At 40.8% G+C, this 15164-nt stretch overlaps 1 protein-coding gene across 2 annotated transcripts in view; it reads left to right on the top strand.

The window, feature by feature from the left end:
* HCFC2 (host cell factor C2) overlaps window positions 1–10277 on the top strand; it is a 47542-nt gene extending 37265 nt beyond the window's left edge. For both annotated transcript variants that reach the window (XM_075551073.1, XM_075551072.1), the window contains 3 exons: window positions 346–480; window positions 4385–4570; window positions 6001–10277. In XM_075551073.1, the coding sequence (XP_075407188.1) occupies window positions 346–480; window positions 4385–4570; window positions 6001–6315 (636 nt within the window). In that variant the 3' untranslated portion in view covers window positions 6316–10277. The remainder of the gene's footprint in view (window positions 1–345; window positions 481–4384; window positions 4571–6000) is intronic.
* The last annotated feature ends 4887 nt before the right edge of the window (window positions 10278–15164 follow it).

Here is a 15164-nt window from a genome sequence, read left to right as displayed (position 1 = left end):
CACAATAAACTGGAGCACATTTTCCCAGTCTTTGAGGTGACAGTGTTCTATAAAACAGCTGGCATTTTGTCATTTGTCATCCCACCGATTGGAGAGCATGCTAACTCCAGCGAGGTTGGTAGGACAGAGCTGCTGCCTTGGCGAATGCCTGCCATTCCCTGTTTGAATTAGCTGCCCTGTTTCCCTGCCACCTGACTTTATTTGATTAGGAACTCTTATTAATGTTGTGGTGTTTACCTGTGTACCTACTTAAAGATCACTGCATGGATTTATTAGCTCTTTAAATTTTATATATGCTCAGTAAGAGTATTCATAAGCTTTTTTTTGTTTTTCTTCTGAAATTAGAAAGAGACTCCTAACAGTCCAGCGGCGTCCACAAAAGCAGAACGACAGTGGTATGATGTGGGCATTTTTAAAAATAACACAGCCTTGGTGAGCCAGTTTTATTTGCTGCCAAAAGAGTACCAAAGCATCTCCAAGGTAGCTATTGACATATTTTCTACACTGTGAGTTACACGCTGCAAGGATGAGTGTTTTTGCAATCATTCTGAGTCAGCTCACTTGAATGAATAAAATTGGAATCTGCTGACAATCTGTCATTAAGAGTTCTATATATCTCTTTATCTTGTATTCTTTTAAAGACAATTTTTAAGATAGTTTTAAAATAGAATATACCACAGGCATATGATTTTTAAGATCTTACATGATCCCTGGGCTGGATTCTATGCTGTAGCCTCGTCTGGACCACGCAGGTTGATGGTAGCTGTCAGGTACCATCTCCTTATACTGGTGTCAGGGTAGGAGAGGCTAAGGTTCATGGGATTCACTAGTCCCTTGGACTGATTGTTGCCTTGAATCTTTGGTTTTCTTTATTCTTCTTTGCTGCAGATTGGAAACCCCATAGTGGCATCTTGACTGGCTTTTCACCCAAGTTGCTACTGATCAAAGTGGGATGTTGACTATTAAGTTTATTTATCTATATTATGCCCGTTGACCTAGATGTCCCCAGAGTCTGTGATCCTAAGCTCCCAAACCCAGTGACTCATTGTCCCAACGTGTTTGGGTATGAATAAGAACTTTTTGTGGACACATTTGTACTTTATAGAAATACGTATGTAAACATATCCTCTGTCTTACCTATACATGCCCCACATTTGTTCAACCTACTTGTCTGCCTCCGGTACTCATAACTTGATGGCTGTTACTGCTGCTGAAGGTTTGGTATGACTAGTCTGTTGCTTTTTATTCTCTTGCAACTCCTAGTGTATTCTTTGGCCATTGGTCAGAGGCTGAGCTTGTAGTTTACCTTTCCCTTCCCCCAAGTTAATGCATCTACTCTCTAGTTAGCATTTCCTGTCACTATCCACCCTCTCTCTGAATTCTGGTAACCAGCAAATAATATTTACCGTATATACTCGTGTATAAGCTGTGTTTTTCAGCACATTTTTAAATGCAGTTTTTAAGCACATTTTAATGCATTTTTGTGGTAAAATTAGGTGCCTCAGGTGGTGATATTTGGTGGACTTATACTCGAGTATATATGGTATTTCTGGGTACAAAACTTTTTTTTGACTTTTTGTAATACTGGTCACATACAGTATTTGCTCTTTTGTGATTGCTTTATTTCACTCAGCACAATGACTTCTAGGTTCATCCATGTTAAGTGATGTTCCCAGATTTGCATTGTGTATATGTGCTATAGTTTGTTTGTCCAGTCATCCACTGATTGGTCCTAAGGTTGCTTCCATCTTTTTATTACTGTGGATAGGGCTGCAGTGAACATAGGTGTGCATATATCCATTCGTGTTACGGTTCTTATTTCTCTAGAGCATATAGCTAACAGTGGGACTGCTAGAACATGTGGTCTGTCTATTTCCAACACTTTTAGAAAGCACCTTAGCATTTTCCTCAGTTGGTTGTACCATTTGTAGTCCTATTCACAGTGTGTCAGATTTCAATCTCTCCATATGCTTGCTAATGTTTGGAGGTTTTTTTGTTTGTTAAACTTTGCTATTATTGCTTGGGTATATCTAATTGGATTTCTGTTTTTTTAATTGATGCCTATCCACTTTTTACTAACTGATATTGTTGTTTTTGGTAAACCTTGATAAAAATAGAAGTCTTGGTTACTAATTAGTTAGTAGCATACTCCGAGCCCCTGGTGGAGTAGTGGGCTGTGTGCGGGGCTGCTAGTAGCAAGGGCAGCAATGTGAGACTACCAGCTGTTCCTTGGGAGAAAGGCGAGGTTTTCTAACCCCATCAAAGTTTACAATTAGTCAGACCAGGAGGGGCAAGGGAAGGTGGGGAGAGATAGGCGGATCCATCACAATGATCTACCTATCACCCCCTTCCAGGGGGATGGATAACAGAAAAGTGAATGAAGGGAGACATCGGTCAGTGCAAGACATGAAAGAAATAACAATAATTTGTAAATTATCAAGGATTCATCAGAGAGGGAGGGTGGGGGAGAGGGTAAAAATGAGCTGACACCAAGGGCTCAAGTAGGAAGAAAATGTTTTGAAAATGATGATGGCAACAAATGTACAAATGTGCTTGACACAATGGATGAATCGATGGATTGTGATAAGAGTTGTATGAGCCCCCAATAAAATGATTAAAAAAATTTTTTTTACAATCTTGGAAAACCCACAAGGCAGTTCTATTCTGTCCTATAGGGTCGTCACTATGAGTCAGAATCAACTCTATGGTAGTGAGTTTAGTTGTGTTTTTTTTAACTATGTCTACTTAAAAGTTGATTGTAGATCAACTTCGTATATAAAGTAACATCCATCTTTAAGGACCTGACTCCTGTCTGTACGGGATTGGATACTAGTTCTATCAGGCAGCAGCGTGGCATTTTGGATAAGTCACTTAACCTCTCTGAAACTCGCTTCCTTGTTTTTAAAGTGGGATGATTCATAGTGCTCCCTGTCTTACAAGGGTGAGGTGAAAGAATATCTAAAAGTTGTAACTCTTGCGATTCCTGCTAGATGCAGTCTAATTATTCAGTGGCTGGCTAATACTGTTTTTATTGTAGTAAACTAGATATGATTTAAAGAATTGTCACTTTAAGTATACAACTTAGTGACTTTAATTACATTCACCACAGAGCATAACCATGACTACTATCTATTTCCAAAAACTGTTAATCATCCCATATGGAAACTCAATAGCCTATAAACAGTAACTTCCCTTTCCTAACAATGAAGTTAACTTCTATCTGTATGCATTTGCCTAATCTGGATATTCCATATAATTGAGATCATAACAGTATTTGTCATTTTGTGTGACAACTTTTACGCCACATGTTTTTGAGGTTTATACATGTCATAGACGTTATCAGAAGTTCATTTCTCTTACTGCTAAGTAATATTCCATTATATGTATATCCCATTTTATATCAACATCATACATATAAGTATATTATATAGTATACGCATGCTATTTATTCTAACATAGGAAATTCCCTCATTGGGGGAGGCCACAATTGGAAAAACCAAAGACACCCACAGAATACTAATACACGCATTATTTGCATAAACAGTTTGGTACCAAGAATGGAATTGCTAGGTCATATGATAGTTGTGTGATTTCTATTTTGAGGAAATGCTAGACTCTTCCACAACAATGGTACCATTTTACATATCCATTTAGAATGCACAGGAAATTTCTCTGCATCCTCACCGGCACTTGATATTTTCTGTTCATTGCCATCTTGGTGGGTGTGAAATGGTATCTCTTTGTGATTTTGATTTGTACTTCCTTAATGACTAAAACATTGAGTATCTCTTCGTGCTTTAGTGAATATCACTTTTCAAAATGCGAATTACTGCATGCTCATCACACCCTCTTTCCTGTGGCCGCTGGCATATGGGTCTTCAGAGGGTGCTGGTGGTCCTCTCCAGACCATTGTGGGATAGTAGGCTTCTGAGATGTCTGCATGGAGCTACACTTTCTGTAGAGCTCTGTCACTCCCCTGCCTTTTTCCTGTCTTCTGTTGTTATTCCCTCACTTGTCTTTGTCACCAGGGACTCTCACTGGAAAGGGCAGTCCCCGCAGGTTCACAGGCTCAGTTACTTCTGTAGTGGAGGGTTTGCTTCCCACGTGTGAGAGAAACAAATGGGAGCTAGTACAATAAACGTTAGATCGTTTAAACTGAAAAGAGTGCTTACTAAAAAACCAATACAATTTGGAGGAGTTTGATCTCCTAGTTTTCTCCAAAATCTTGTCATTGGCCTTACCTTGTTGAGCTTTTTAATCAATCATTTGCCTGGCAAATAAAAAGAATAGTTATAAGATTTTTAACAACAACAAAAAGTTGGATTGTTTATGTAAAAAGTAATTAGTTACAGCCTCTCTTTGACTTTGACATGTTATATTTCAGTTAGGAAATGCAGACGTGACTGACTACAGTTTACTGAAGAAGCACGATCTTGTTCCTGGCACAGGATACCGATTCAGAGTTGCTGCCATCAATGGCTGTGGGATAGGTCCCTTCAGCAGAATCAGTGAGTTTAAAACTTGCATTCCTGGCTTTCCTGGAGCTCCTTCTGCAGTCAGAATTTCAAAGGTAAGTTGTCAGGGCAAGGCTTATTGGTGATTTAAATTATTTGAGACATTGTACATGGAGTGAAAGGGCCAGTTTAGAGTTTTACAAGTTAAAAACAATTTTTTTAACTTAATCACTCATGATGATATCTTTAAGGACAAAATTTTAAGAATTATAATACACAAATTCTAGAAAGGAAGGTAAACCTGTTATGCTAGTTTTTTGTTTTTGTTGTCCTTGTTGTTAAGGAACTAGAAATCTTGACCTGGAAGTTCTTAATAGAACACAGTGTTATATCAGCTTATATTTATCCAAAGGCTCTTCTTTGAAAAGGAAATTTCTAGTCTGCTTTCAGGGAGAAAGAAACGGCTCACTGATATGTCAGGGTCCTTGGGGCAACCCTCACATGTGGTGGTTTTGCAGGAAACTCACAGAACTCAAAAGAATGGTTCTGTCCTCAGCTAGTGTCGCTTACCCGGAAAGAATACAAATTAGAGTCTGCAAAGGGAGAGAGTACATAGAGCAGAGTCCGAAAGAAACTGAGGGGGAAGCTTCCGGTTGTCCTCTCCCGGAGGAGTTGTAGGAACAGAGCTTAATTCTCCAAGCAACGATGTGTGCCAACATGTGCAAACTTTTGCCAGCCAGGGAGATGGACTTGAGCCTTGGTATCCAGGATTCCCATTGAGAGTCAGCCATGTTAACATGGAGCAAATGTGTGACTGACCTTAGCTACTCGGTTCCCACTGCCACCTTCTCCTCTGCCCACCCTCCCTCCACCCCCTCCCACCCTCTCCAAGATCAACTGATGCCATGAGGCCCAGGGTTCCACAAACGCAGATGGTCTCCATACCTCTCATTGTGTGCACAGGCTGTCTGGGGTGGCCCAGGGCCTCGGGTGCCTATGGGCGGGGGCTTCATGGGAAAGTGGAGTGAAAAGATTACAGAAGTTTCCCATGAACTTTGTGAAACAGCTTCTTATATGTTAGTTTATATTGTCTATAGACAAGCTTTATTACACAAATATGTTTTCTAAAGGCCATGGAATTCCATATTCCTGCTGTTACTGAGTTGCAAAGAAACCCTTCTCCCTTAGGCTTTTCAGGGCTAGAGGTTGTGTCCCGGAAATGCTCAGGAGCCAGTCCTTTGCTATACTGTGTGCCAGGCTTGAACACTCCAGCCTGCTGAGCGCAGTGAGCCCTCTACTCAGCATTGGGGTACCAGAGGCGGACATACAAATATAGTTGTGTTTTTAATACATGGGCATGAATTAAACATTTTGGATCCAATAAACTAAGTTAAAAATTCAGTAATAAAAGATCTGACAAAAATAGTGTAGCAAAAAGTGACTTCGGTGTTCTTAAGATAAGAGTCATCATAGTCGTAAGTGATCATAGAAAAAAAATGCTAGAACCTTTACTTGTTTGCTTCTGTGTTTGTTTTTCCCCTTTAAGAATGTTGAGGGGATCCACCTCTCTTGGGAACCTCCAACTTCACCTTCTGGAAATATCTTGGAGTATTCAGCCTATTTGGCTATCCGAACGGCACAGATACAGGATAATCCAAGTCAACTTGTGTTTATGAGGATTTATTGTGGTCTTAAGACTTCCTGTGTGGTAACTTCTGGGCAACTAGCAAATGCACATATTGATTACACATCCAGGCCTGCCGTTGTGTTCAGGATCTCGGCCAAGAATGAAAAGGGATATGGACCAGCTACTCAAGTTCGATGGCTCCAAGGTAACAATAAGAAAGCACCTGTGAGTTGAATTGGATTTTTACTGAAGATATTGTAATAAGGATTATTTATTAGTAGCTGGTTATGAAGATTTGTGACTTAAAAGAGTTTTTTCTGTATTTCTTAACAGTTATGAATTTGAATTTTTAAGTTCTTAAAATGTATTTGCTCAATTCTAGATCCAAATAAAAATAGAAAAGAAGCAAAGACTCTGAAAATTAGTATGTATATGTACATATATGTAGTTATATAATTAGGGTATAAAAAGCCAAAAGGCTTTGTTACTCCAATATATTTTATAAAGGCCTTGTAACTCAGTCACCCTCGAGTTATTAGATGTCTCTAGTAACTGTTTATTGTACATTAGGCTCTAATACAGTGAATGTTCTTTACATTGTAAATGCCCTGTCTTTAAGTTCTCTCTTCTCTAATGGATATCTTCTATTGAATAATATTTGTGATACTAACTTTATAGACATTTGATATTTTTTGTTTGTTTACAGTAAGCACAAAGCTTAAGAAGAAAAAAAATAAGGCAAGTTCAGAAACTCTCCTTTAAAATGTTCATTGTTTTTCTAAGGATCATGATAAAACACAACCAAATAATGGATTTTCTTGATTCCTAGCAGACCACTGCATTTACTGTATTTTTGACCAAAGCACTTCCTTACGTGGCCCCTCCGTGTCCTCACTCATAAGTGAGGCAGTTCCAAGAGTTTACCTGCAAGGCCCCTTTCAGCACAAAAATTCTTGATTATCAAGAAAAACAAACTTAAGTGTTAAAATTCTGAACATTTTAACATTTATCCTGCTCATTCTGATTTTACTTTCACAGAAATGCAAGCCTTGGTCATGTAAAATTAAACATGTAAGCCCAGCGCCTCTCCTGGCAGAAAGAAGGAAGCACCTAAGTAGGCCTCAAGCTTTGAAACCGTGTTTCAGACGTTTGTAAGATGTTGTACATGCTCTAAATGTTTTATTTTTGCATTGTTTTTACCTGGAAATTGTACAAAATTTTTTTACTGCAAATAGAAGCATTAGCTTACTCAGGTTCCATCGCAACCTTAACAGCGCAGATGGATGTATGATCTGCGGGCAGTGAGCATGTCTCACAGCTGTAGGCTTCTCACTGTCGGAGTGTCACTGCCAGCGGCATCTGGAATCAATCCTCCAGAGCAGTAATTGCAGAGAAGCTGTTTGTAACTAGAGTTGCGGTGATTGCAGGGGCACAGGTCTCTGTGGTCGCTCCCCCTCGCCTTGCACCGGTGTAGGGACTGAGTAGCTGACCCTCAAGCATCATGTGCCGTCCCCTCAGCGAAGATGGATTTCATTCTGTAGACCCAGTAGTTAGGGGGGGGGGTTCCAGTTACTAATTTAAAATGCATAGAATATTTTAATATATACTTTTTGTAAGAAACTGGGATTTTTATACTACAGTATTTGTAAATAATGTGTCTCATGAAGTTTCTCCTGAAGAAAATATGCAAACTGTTAGACATGTGGTGAGTGGTTTCTGAATGCTCACGGGGAAATAAATGCACTACGATGGGGTTGGTAGGATACCTGTTTATGTGGCTGTATGAGCCTTAAGCGTTAAGTGTGTCCTTCCCAACCAGTGTTTACAAGGAGCGTCTCCAGTTTGTTAGTACAGCAAGTCTCTTGATGAGAGCTTCATTCTGCATTTATTTTTAACTCCTGTGCTTTGCTTCGGGCATGTGCTTGCTTTTTGCACTAGTAGTGTGCTAACTTACCTCAAGGTTATGTTTGTAACCGTTTGTATGGCTTCCCTACCATGTCAGATACAGGCTAAACAGATGCTTCACCAAAGTTAGCATTCAAGTCAATCATGAGCAATTTTGCACATATTAAATGCTAGGATTTTTTTGTGTTTACGTATATGTTTAGCTTAAAGAAAGAGTGGAAAGCTATGGTAAATGTACCTTTCCAGCCGATTATTTTAATAATGTATTTGCTTTACTAGAAGAAGCCTGGCTTTTAACTCCTTGGTCTGTATCAGTCAGCAATATGCATCTTGAAGCACTTCTCTTCCCCCACTAGTTTTCATTGTTATCAAGGTGAAACACTTCCCTTACTGACGAGGAGTAAGTTGGTGATAAGCAAAGGATAGGAGTGTTTGTTTGCGTGTGCACGAGGCTTTGGTGTACTTGCCTCTGCTTTTCTAGGGCAACAGGTGCATATGAAGCTATGGTTTTAACATGTAAACAACTTGTCAGAAAAGGCTGCCTTTCTTCTCTACCACGGGAATTGTTAAAATGATCAATGCCTTCACTGAGAATTAGTCCAGATTCGCTTGTCATTTTTTGGCATTTGTATACTCGAAACCAGTCATATTTATCTCCCTGAAGCATGATTGATGACTGAGAGATGCCATTGCAGAATCTCTGTGGCTTTGGCATTCGTAGTTAGTGCTAGACCCTAGTAGAGCTTCAAGCTGTGTGTTTCACAGTTGAATGGCTTGGGGGTAAATAAAGAGAGAAGTGCATTTAGCTTCTTATGATTTGCACATTTTCCTGTTGAGTGGCAATGGGCCATGCCACGCCTGTATGGTTTCCACCAGAGGATTTTTCCATAGTTCAATTACTTTTTTTACTTCTCCAGCTGGATAGGATATTTGAATAGAGCAAGTTTTTATGCACATTCTCTTCTGTGTTCTGCAACTTTGACTCATACATGTAGTGAGTATATTTTTGATATTGCATGCTCTTAGATTATGGTTTCTAGGATGTTGTATCAGCTTTATTTTAGTTTTGTAAACTGTTTGGTAATTTTAACTATAAGGCATATATAAACTCAGTTTTACCTGAAATTTTTAAATCAGATTTTTAATCTGACTGCCTGTCACTTTCCACCCCATAATCCAAGTATATAATGTTTTTAGGAAGGTGAAACTGTTGGTCCATCATTTCAAAGACTTGTAGACTAGCAGAGATGTGTTCTGATTAGAGATATGGTCTACTATAACTAAAGATGCTTCAATTAAAAAAAAAGCATTTGTAACATAAAATATGTGTAACTTTGGATACAAAGAGATTGTTAATATTTAAAATCATTGTTGTCATCTGATCATAAATGAAGTAGATTGCAAAATAGACTTGGTCTTTGTGTTTTCCAAGAACTGATTTGAGGCAGTCTCATGTATTGTGTACCAATGAAATGTAAAATAAAGCACCTTTTCTAATAGATAAACAATTACAGATGTTACTTATTTTGAACTCCATGAAGGAGAATTGGTTAGGGCCAGGCGATTGAGACATGATTATGTGACATTCATTCTAAGTAAGATTATCAGCATTCTCGGCATTGAGAACGGATTGTGTCTAAAATCGTGTCTCTAAATTAGTGGGCTATACTTGGGCATCATTTTCTCATAGCAACAGGATGCCTGTAGTGTGGGTGAACTGGAATGATGGGAAGTTAAAAGGTGTGTGTGTTTCCCACAAGTTATTGTCACCACTTTTGTCTTTTACTTACTCATTCTCTATGCTTTTCACCCTTTTCTTCTTTCTCGGCGTCCAGGTTTCTGCCTTACACTATTCCTTCCACAGGGCTCTGAGGGAGCCAGACAGCCCCTTCTGTGTCTCAAACCCCGGGACTCGCTCGCTCATCAGCCCGAATCTTGTCACCTGGAGCTTTTACCCCTCCTGACATCTCCCCACATTTCCTCTCAGCAACTGGGCCTCACTGTTTCCTGATGCACATCCTCTTGTTTTCAGTCCTCCTCTTCTTTCAAGATCCAGGTCAGACATTGCCAGCCCGATGGTGCATTTCCTGTGACCCCTTCTTTTCAGGCCCTCTATCCTTTGTTAACTCCTCCATCTAAGCAGCCTGGTCTCTATGTACCTTTATTTTTTATCATTGCCCATCTCCCTCTGCCAGGTAGTCCGTCTTTTAGGCAAACTGAACACTTAAATATAAACAAGGAAAGAAAATTCTCACCTTTTCACTTCTCCACACCCCCCCCCCCCCCCCGCCCGTCATCTCCCCACTCTCAAGTTGGGGTCCAAGTGGGAGGGAAGCTATGGAAAGGAAAGAAGCTTAACAGATTTAAGAAGCCCCTGGAGGAAATGCAAACACCGGAGCCTTGTCTCACTCTACCTTGCCAGTAATAAGCTCCTAAGAGAAGTGCTGGGACAAATAAGCAATATTTCTCATATGAGGAGGCCCCAGAAACTTCCTGGGGAAAAAAAAGAAAAGACAGTGGAATTGCATCAAACAGTAACAGTTTTTGAAGTCCTTTCTTATTTGCTAGGCTAAGGCAGATTTAACATAAGGGGTTTAAAAAGATCTCAAGAAGACTTTGATCTGAAAAGATCTGAACATATAAATGAGCCTGGCAGGTACGTCTGGATTACAAATTTTTAATTGACGCAATCAGGGAAATGAGATAAAAATCTTCAAAAGTCAGCCTCTCCGATTTCCATTTCAGGGAAGCCACTGACAGTTGTCTAGCACTAGTGAAAACCCGAAGGTGCCTCAGCCCCACAGTTAACAGCTTGGCTGCTAACCAAATGTTAGCAGTTCAAACCTCCTCCTACTGCCTGGGAGTGAAGACCAGGTGAACTGCTCCTATAAAGATTACAGCCTTGGAAACCCTATAAGACAGTTCTATAGCCTCCAGGGTTGAAGTAAGGTGGCACTGACTTGATGGCACACAGTACCAACAACACCAACACAGCCTGCCTGTTTAAGTGCAGGGAACAGCTTGCTAAGGAAGACAAAGCTTGTAGGACAAAGGATCCTTAAACTACAAGAAGATAAGTAGACATTGACATACTTCCCTTTGAAGTCACTCCAGTATATTTGTGAGTCTCAATCTTGCTCTTGAATGTAGAACAGCTAAAGCAAATTAAAGTAACTGAATTAAAAGAAGCGAACAGAAAATTCCAAAAAGTAGATTGAGAAGACAAAGTAGAATTTTATCAAGAAATAAAGTATAAAGACAATGTTAGAAAGCTAAAAAGGAAGAACACAGTTAACATATCTCATACTGAAAGAACTGAAGAAAAATTCAAGCAATGTTGAAGGATTCTGTGGGCATAATATTGAATGATGCGGGAAGCCTCAAAGGATGATGGAAAGAAAACACAGATTCACTGTACCAAAAAAGAATTGGTTGACATGTAACCATTTCGAGAGGTAGCATATGACCAGAAACCAATGGTACTGGAGGAAGAAGTACAAGCTGCACTGATAAAAGACATTAGCCAAAAAACAAATCTCTAGGAGTTGGCAGAGTACCAATCAAAAGGTTTCAACAAACTTATGAAGCATTGGAAGCACTTATCTATGTCAAGAAATTTGGGAAATCCATATTTGTACCCATTCCAAAGAAAGGTGACTCAACAGATTGCAGAAATTATGGAACAATGTCATCTCACATACAAGTCAAATTTTGCTAATGATAAAATCAACACTGATTGTAGCAGGACATCTACAGCGAGCTGCCAGACATTCAAGTAAGATTCAGAAGACAGGGCACAAAGGGGCTGTCATTGCTGACATCAGATGGATCTTGGCTCAGAGCAGAGAATTCCAGAAATGTGTTTAGTTTCCTTTTATTGAGTTCGGAAAGGCATTTGGCGGAATGGATTGTAACAAAGTCTGGATAACGTTGAGAAGCATGAGAACTCCAGACCATTTCATTATGCTCATGTAGATGGAACCAATTTCTGAACCAAGAGAGGCAGTCATTTGAGTAGAACAAGGGGAGACGGCATGGTTTGGAATCAGGCAAGATGTGTGTCAGGGTTGCATCCTTTGGCATACTTACTCTATCTGTGTGAGCAAACCTGAAAAGCTGGGCCACATGAGGAAGAATGCAGGATCAGGATGGGAGGAAGCCTTATCCACAACCTATGATAAACAGATGGTATAGCCTTGCTGGCTGAAAGAGAGGAGGATTTGAAGCTCTTGATGAAGATCGAGAACTACAGCCTTAGGTATGGATTGCAATTCAGTGGAAAGAAAACCAAAACCTCACAACTGGACCAATGGGCAACATTAAAATAAATGGAGAAAGATTGACCTTGCCAAGGATTTCATTTTGCTTGGATGCACAATGCTCATGTGAAAGCAGCAGTCAAATCAGATGACATGTTGCATTGGGCAAATCTGCTACACAGACCTTTGTAACGCGTTGAAGAACAAGCATGTTACTTGGAGGACTAAGATCTGCTTAATCCAAGCCATATTTCCAGTAACCTCATCCGTGAGTTGGACAATGAATGAGGAAGACCAGAGAAGTGACAGCTGCCTTTGAACTGTGCTGTTGGTGAAGGATGCTGATAGTACCACGGACTTCCAGATGAACAAATCTGTGAGAAAAAGGCCAGCCAGAATGCACCTTTGAATGTAGGACAGAGAGACTTCATCCCTCGTGCTTTGAACCTGTTATCAGGAAAAGACCGGTCTCTGGAAAAGGGCATCATGCTAGGTAAAGTAGAAGGTCAGTGAAAGAGAGGAAGACCTCCAGGAGGTGGGTTGACACGATGGCTGCAACAGTGCAGTCTAACATAACAATTGTTAGGGTGCGATAGGACTGGGCAGTTTCCTTCTGTTGTATATAGGGTCGCTATGAATCGGGAGCAACTCAACACCATCTAACACAGCATATTTCCATATATCTGTAACTCTAGAAAAGCCTTCTGACAATTCCTGGAAATATGAACTGCAGCGTAGTGAGAAAAGCAAGTTCTGGAAACTCGAAGAACGAAAAAGCTCATAAAATCTCAGGGATCTGGGTTCTTGTTAAAAATGGATTTCTATATGTAATTACTATCAATTGCTTCTGTACTATTGTCTGCAGAACTGAAATCAAGAAATGTCAACTTGTGGGTTTATTAAAAGATCATGAATCTGAAAAAGATTAATCTGAAAGTGATGAAAAAATTATTTTCTATATGTTGTTCTATATGTGGGTCTCTTGGATAAATTGAATTCAGCAAGGGCATGGCCCTTAAAAGTCATCGAGTTCACATTCAGGATACCAGCCCTGCCATGTGCCTCAAATTCTAACATCTCGAGAACAGAATTATGAAACCTTTGATCATAAGTAGAGAGGAATCTTTGGAGCCATGGCTGGATGTGACTGGTTCATCAAGTTCTTGCAGCTTACCTGGCAATGTCAATATATTTTCATGCAACCCCTGAAGATAAAGGCATACAAATTATGAGTTGGTGGGATATCAGATATGGAAGCTGCAAGAGAAGGGACAAGGCCTTCTACCCACTCCTTCCAGATCTTTTCACCAAGGAGCAGGAAGCTAAAGAGAAATGTGGACCGATAGAAGAACAAACAAATCTGTCTTGGAAGAAGTACAACCAGAATGTTCCTTAGATGCGAGAATGGCAAGACTTCTCACACTTTGGACATATTATCAGGAGAAGCCAGCCCCTGGAAAAGATCATCCTACTGGGTACAAGAAAGGGGCAGCGAGAAGGAGGATGACCCTCAACTAACTGATTGACACAGAGGCTGCTGTTAACAGTCGTGAGGATGGTGCAGGCCGTGCAGGGTTTCATTCTGTTGTACATGGAGTCACTGAGTCCGAACCGACTCGACAGCACCTGAACAACAGCAGAGAACACACCACCCTGAATGCTGAGAGGCACAAGGAGAACCTTTGTGTCAGAACCAGGTGCAGGTTAAAAAGGGAGCAGTGGGTTTTGCTCACGGAATTCAGAGTGGCCCTGTCCCCTAGAAAATAAATCATGGTCAACAAGTGGCGGGAAGGAGTAGGTCCTTTAGGGCATTTCCCTCTCCGGGGAGAGAGAGTGGAAGGGCCCTACTAAGCTGAGAAAGGCTCCTGCCTAATTTCTGCTTCCTATTGGGAAAGGGTGGGCAGGTTCTTTGTATGCCATACAATATAACGAAGGCATGAAGGTGGCTCCCATGGCGGCATAGCATGCAAGAGAGGGTGGTGGTTAAAGGGTGGGATATCCGGGGCGTGGGGGTGGGGAGAGCATTACAGATGGCATAGGAAAAAGGCTGGACCAAAAAAAAGCTCATTCTCATGACTGGCAAGCTAAGGATGACACCCAGGCTTTGATCAACAACAGCAAACAACAGATGCCATCAGTTGATTCAACTATTTGTGTCAGCGTAGAACTGTATGCCATTGGGCTTTCACTGGATGGTTTCAGGAAAAGAGCACTCAGGCACCTTTGGGTGGACAGAAACCTCCAACCTTTTCCTTGGCATCCAAGCACACTGACCGTTGGATGGGGAAGGGGAAGCATGTGTTTGGCTGGAGTTCTGAAGGAAGATTGAACTGCGGGAGACAAATGAACCTACCCCCAGTTGCAGTAGACACCCCTGGTGGCATTGTCCGTTCCAGTTTAAATTCTGGAAGACTCAAGCCAGTGATTGGCCAGGAGTTTAGAAATAACTACTGAAATACCTAGGCATTTCTCATGAGAGGCCAGTCCCCGGGCAGACCCGGCTGAGAAGATTGGCCCTGGAGATGGCTGGACAGTATAGTTCTAGATCACCCACCCTCCGCTCCCCACCCAGGATTTTTCAGTTGTGTATCAACATCCCTAACTAATTCCCCAAATCGGGAAGCTATTACACCTGACCTATATCCTGGTTAGTCTGTGAACTGACACTGCCAGCAATGATCTTGATAAAAGGTCACAATGGTCAAATGGCCATGACCTTTTATGACTGGCACAGAACCCATTATTGATGTAGACAGAGAAACCATTACTAAACCACCACAGCCCGTGGGCCGTGTGCATATGATTAGGAGAGTGTGTCCGAGGGAATTTGTACTTTGGAAAGTCAATAGAACTCGGTCAGGAGGCTATGTCTGTGGGTGTGTTTTGAGACTGGTCATACCTACCGAGCCGTTCTCTGCC

The sequence above is a fragment of the Tenrec ecaudatus genome, chromosome 6 (assembly GCF_050624435.1).
Source record: "Tenrec ecaudatus isolate mTenEca1 chromosome 6, mTenEca1.hap1, whole genome shotgun sequence".
In the NCBI taxonomy this organism is placed as follows: domain Eukaryota; kingdom Metazoa; phylum Chordata; class Mammalia; order Afrosoricida; family Tenrecidae; genus Tenrec; species Tenrec ecaudatus.
This window is presented reverse-complemented; position numbering and strand designations above follow the sequence as displayed.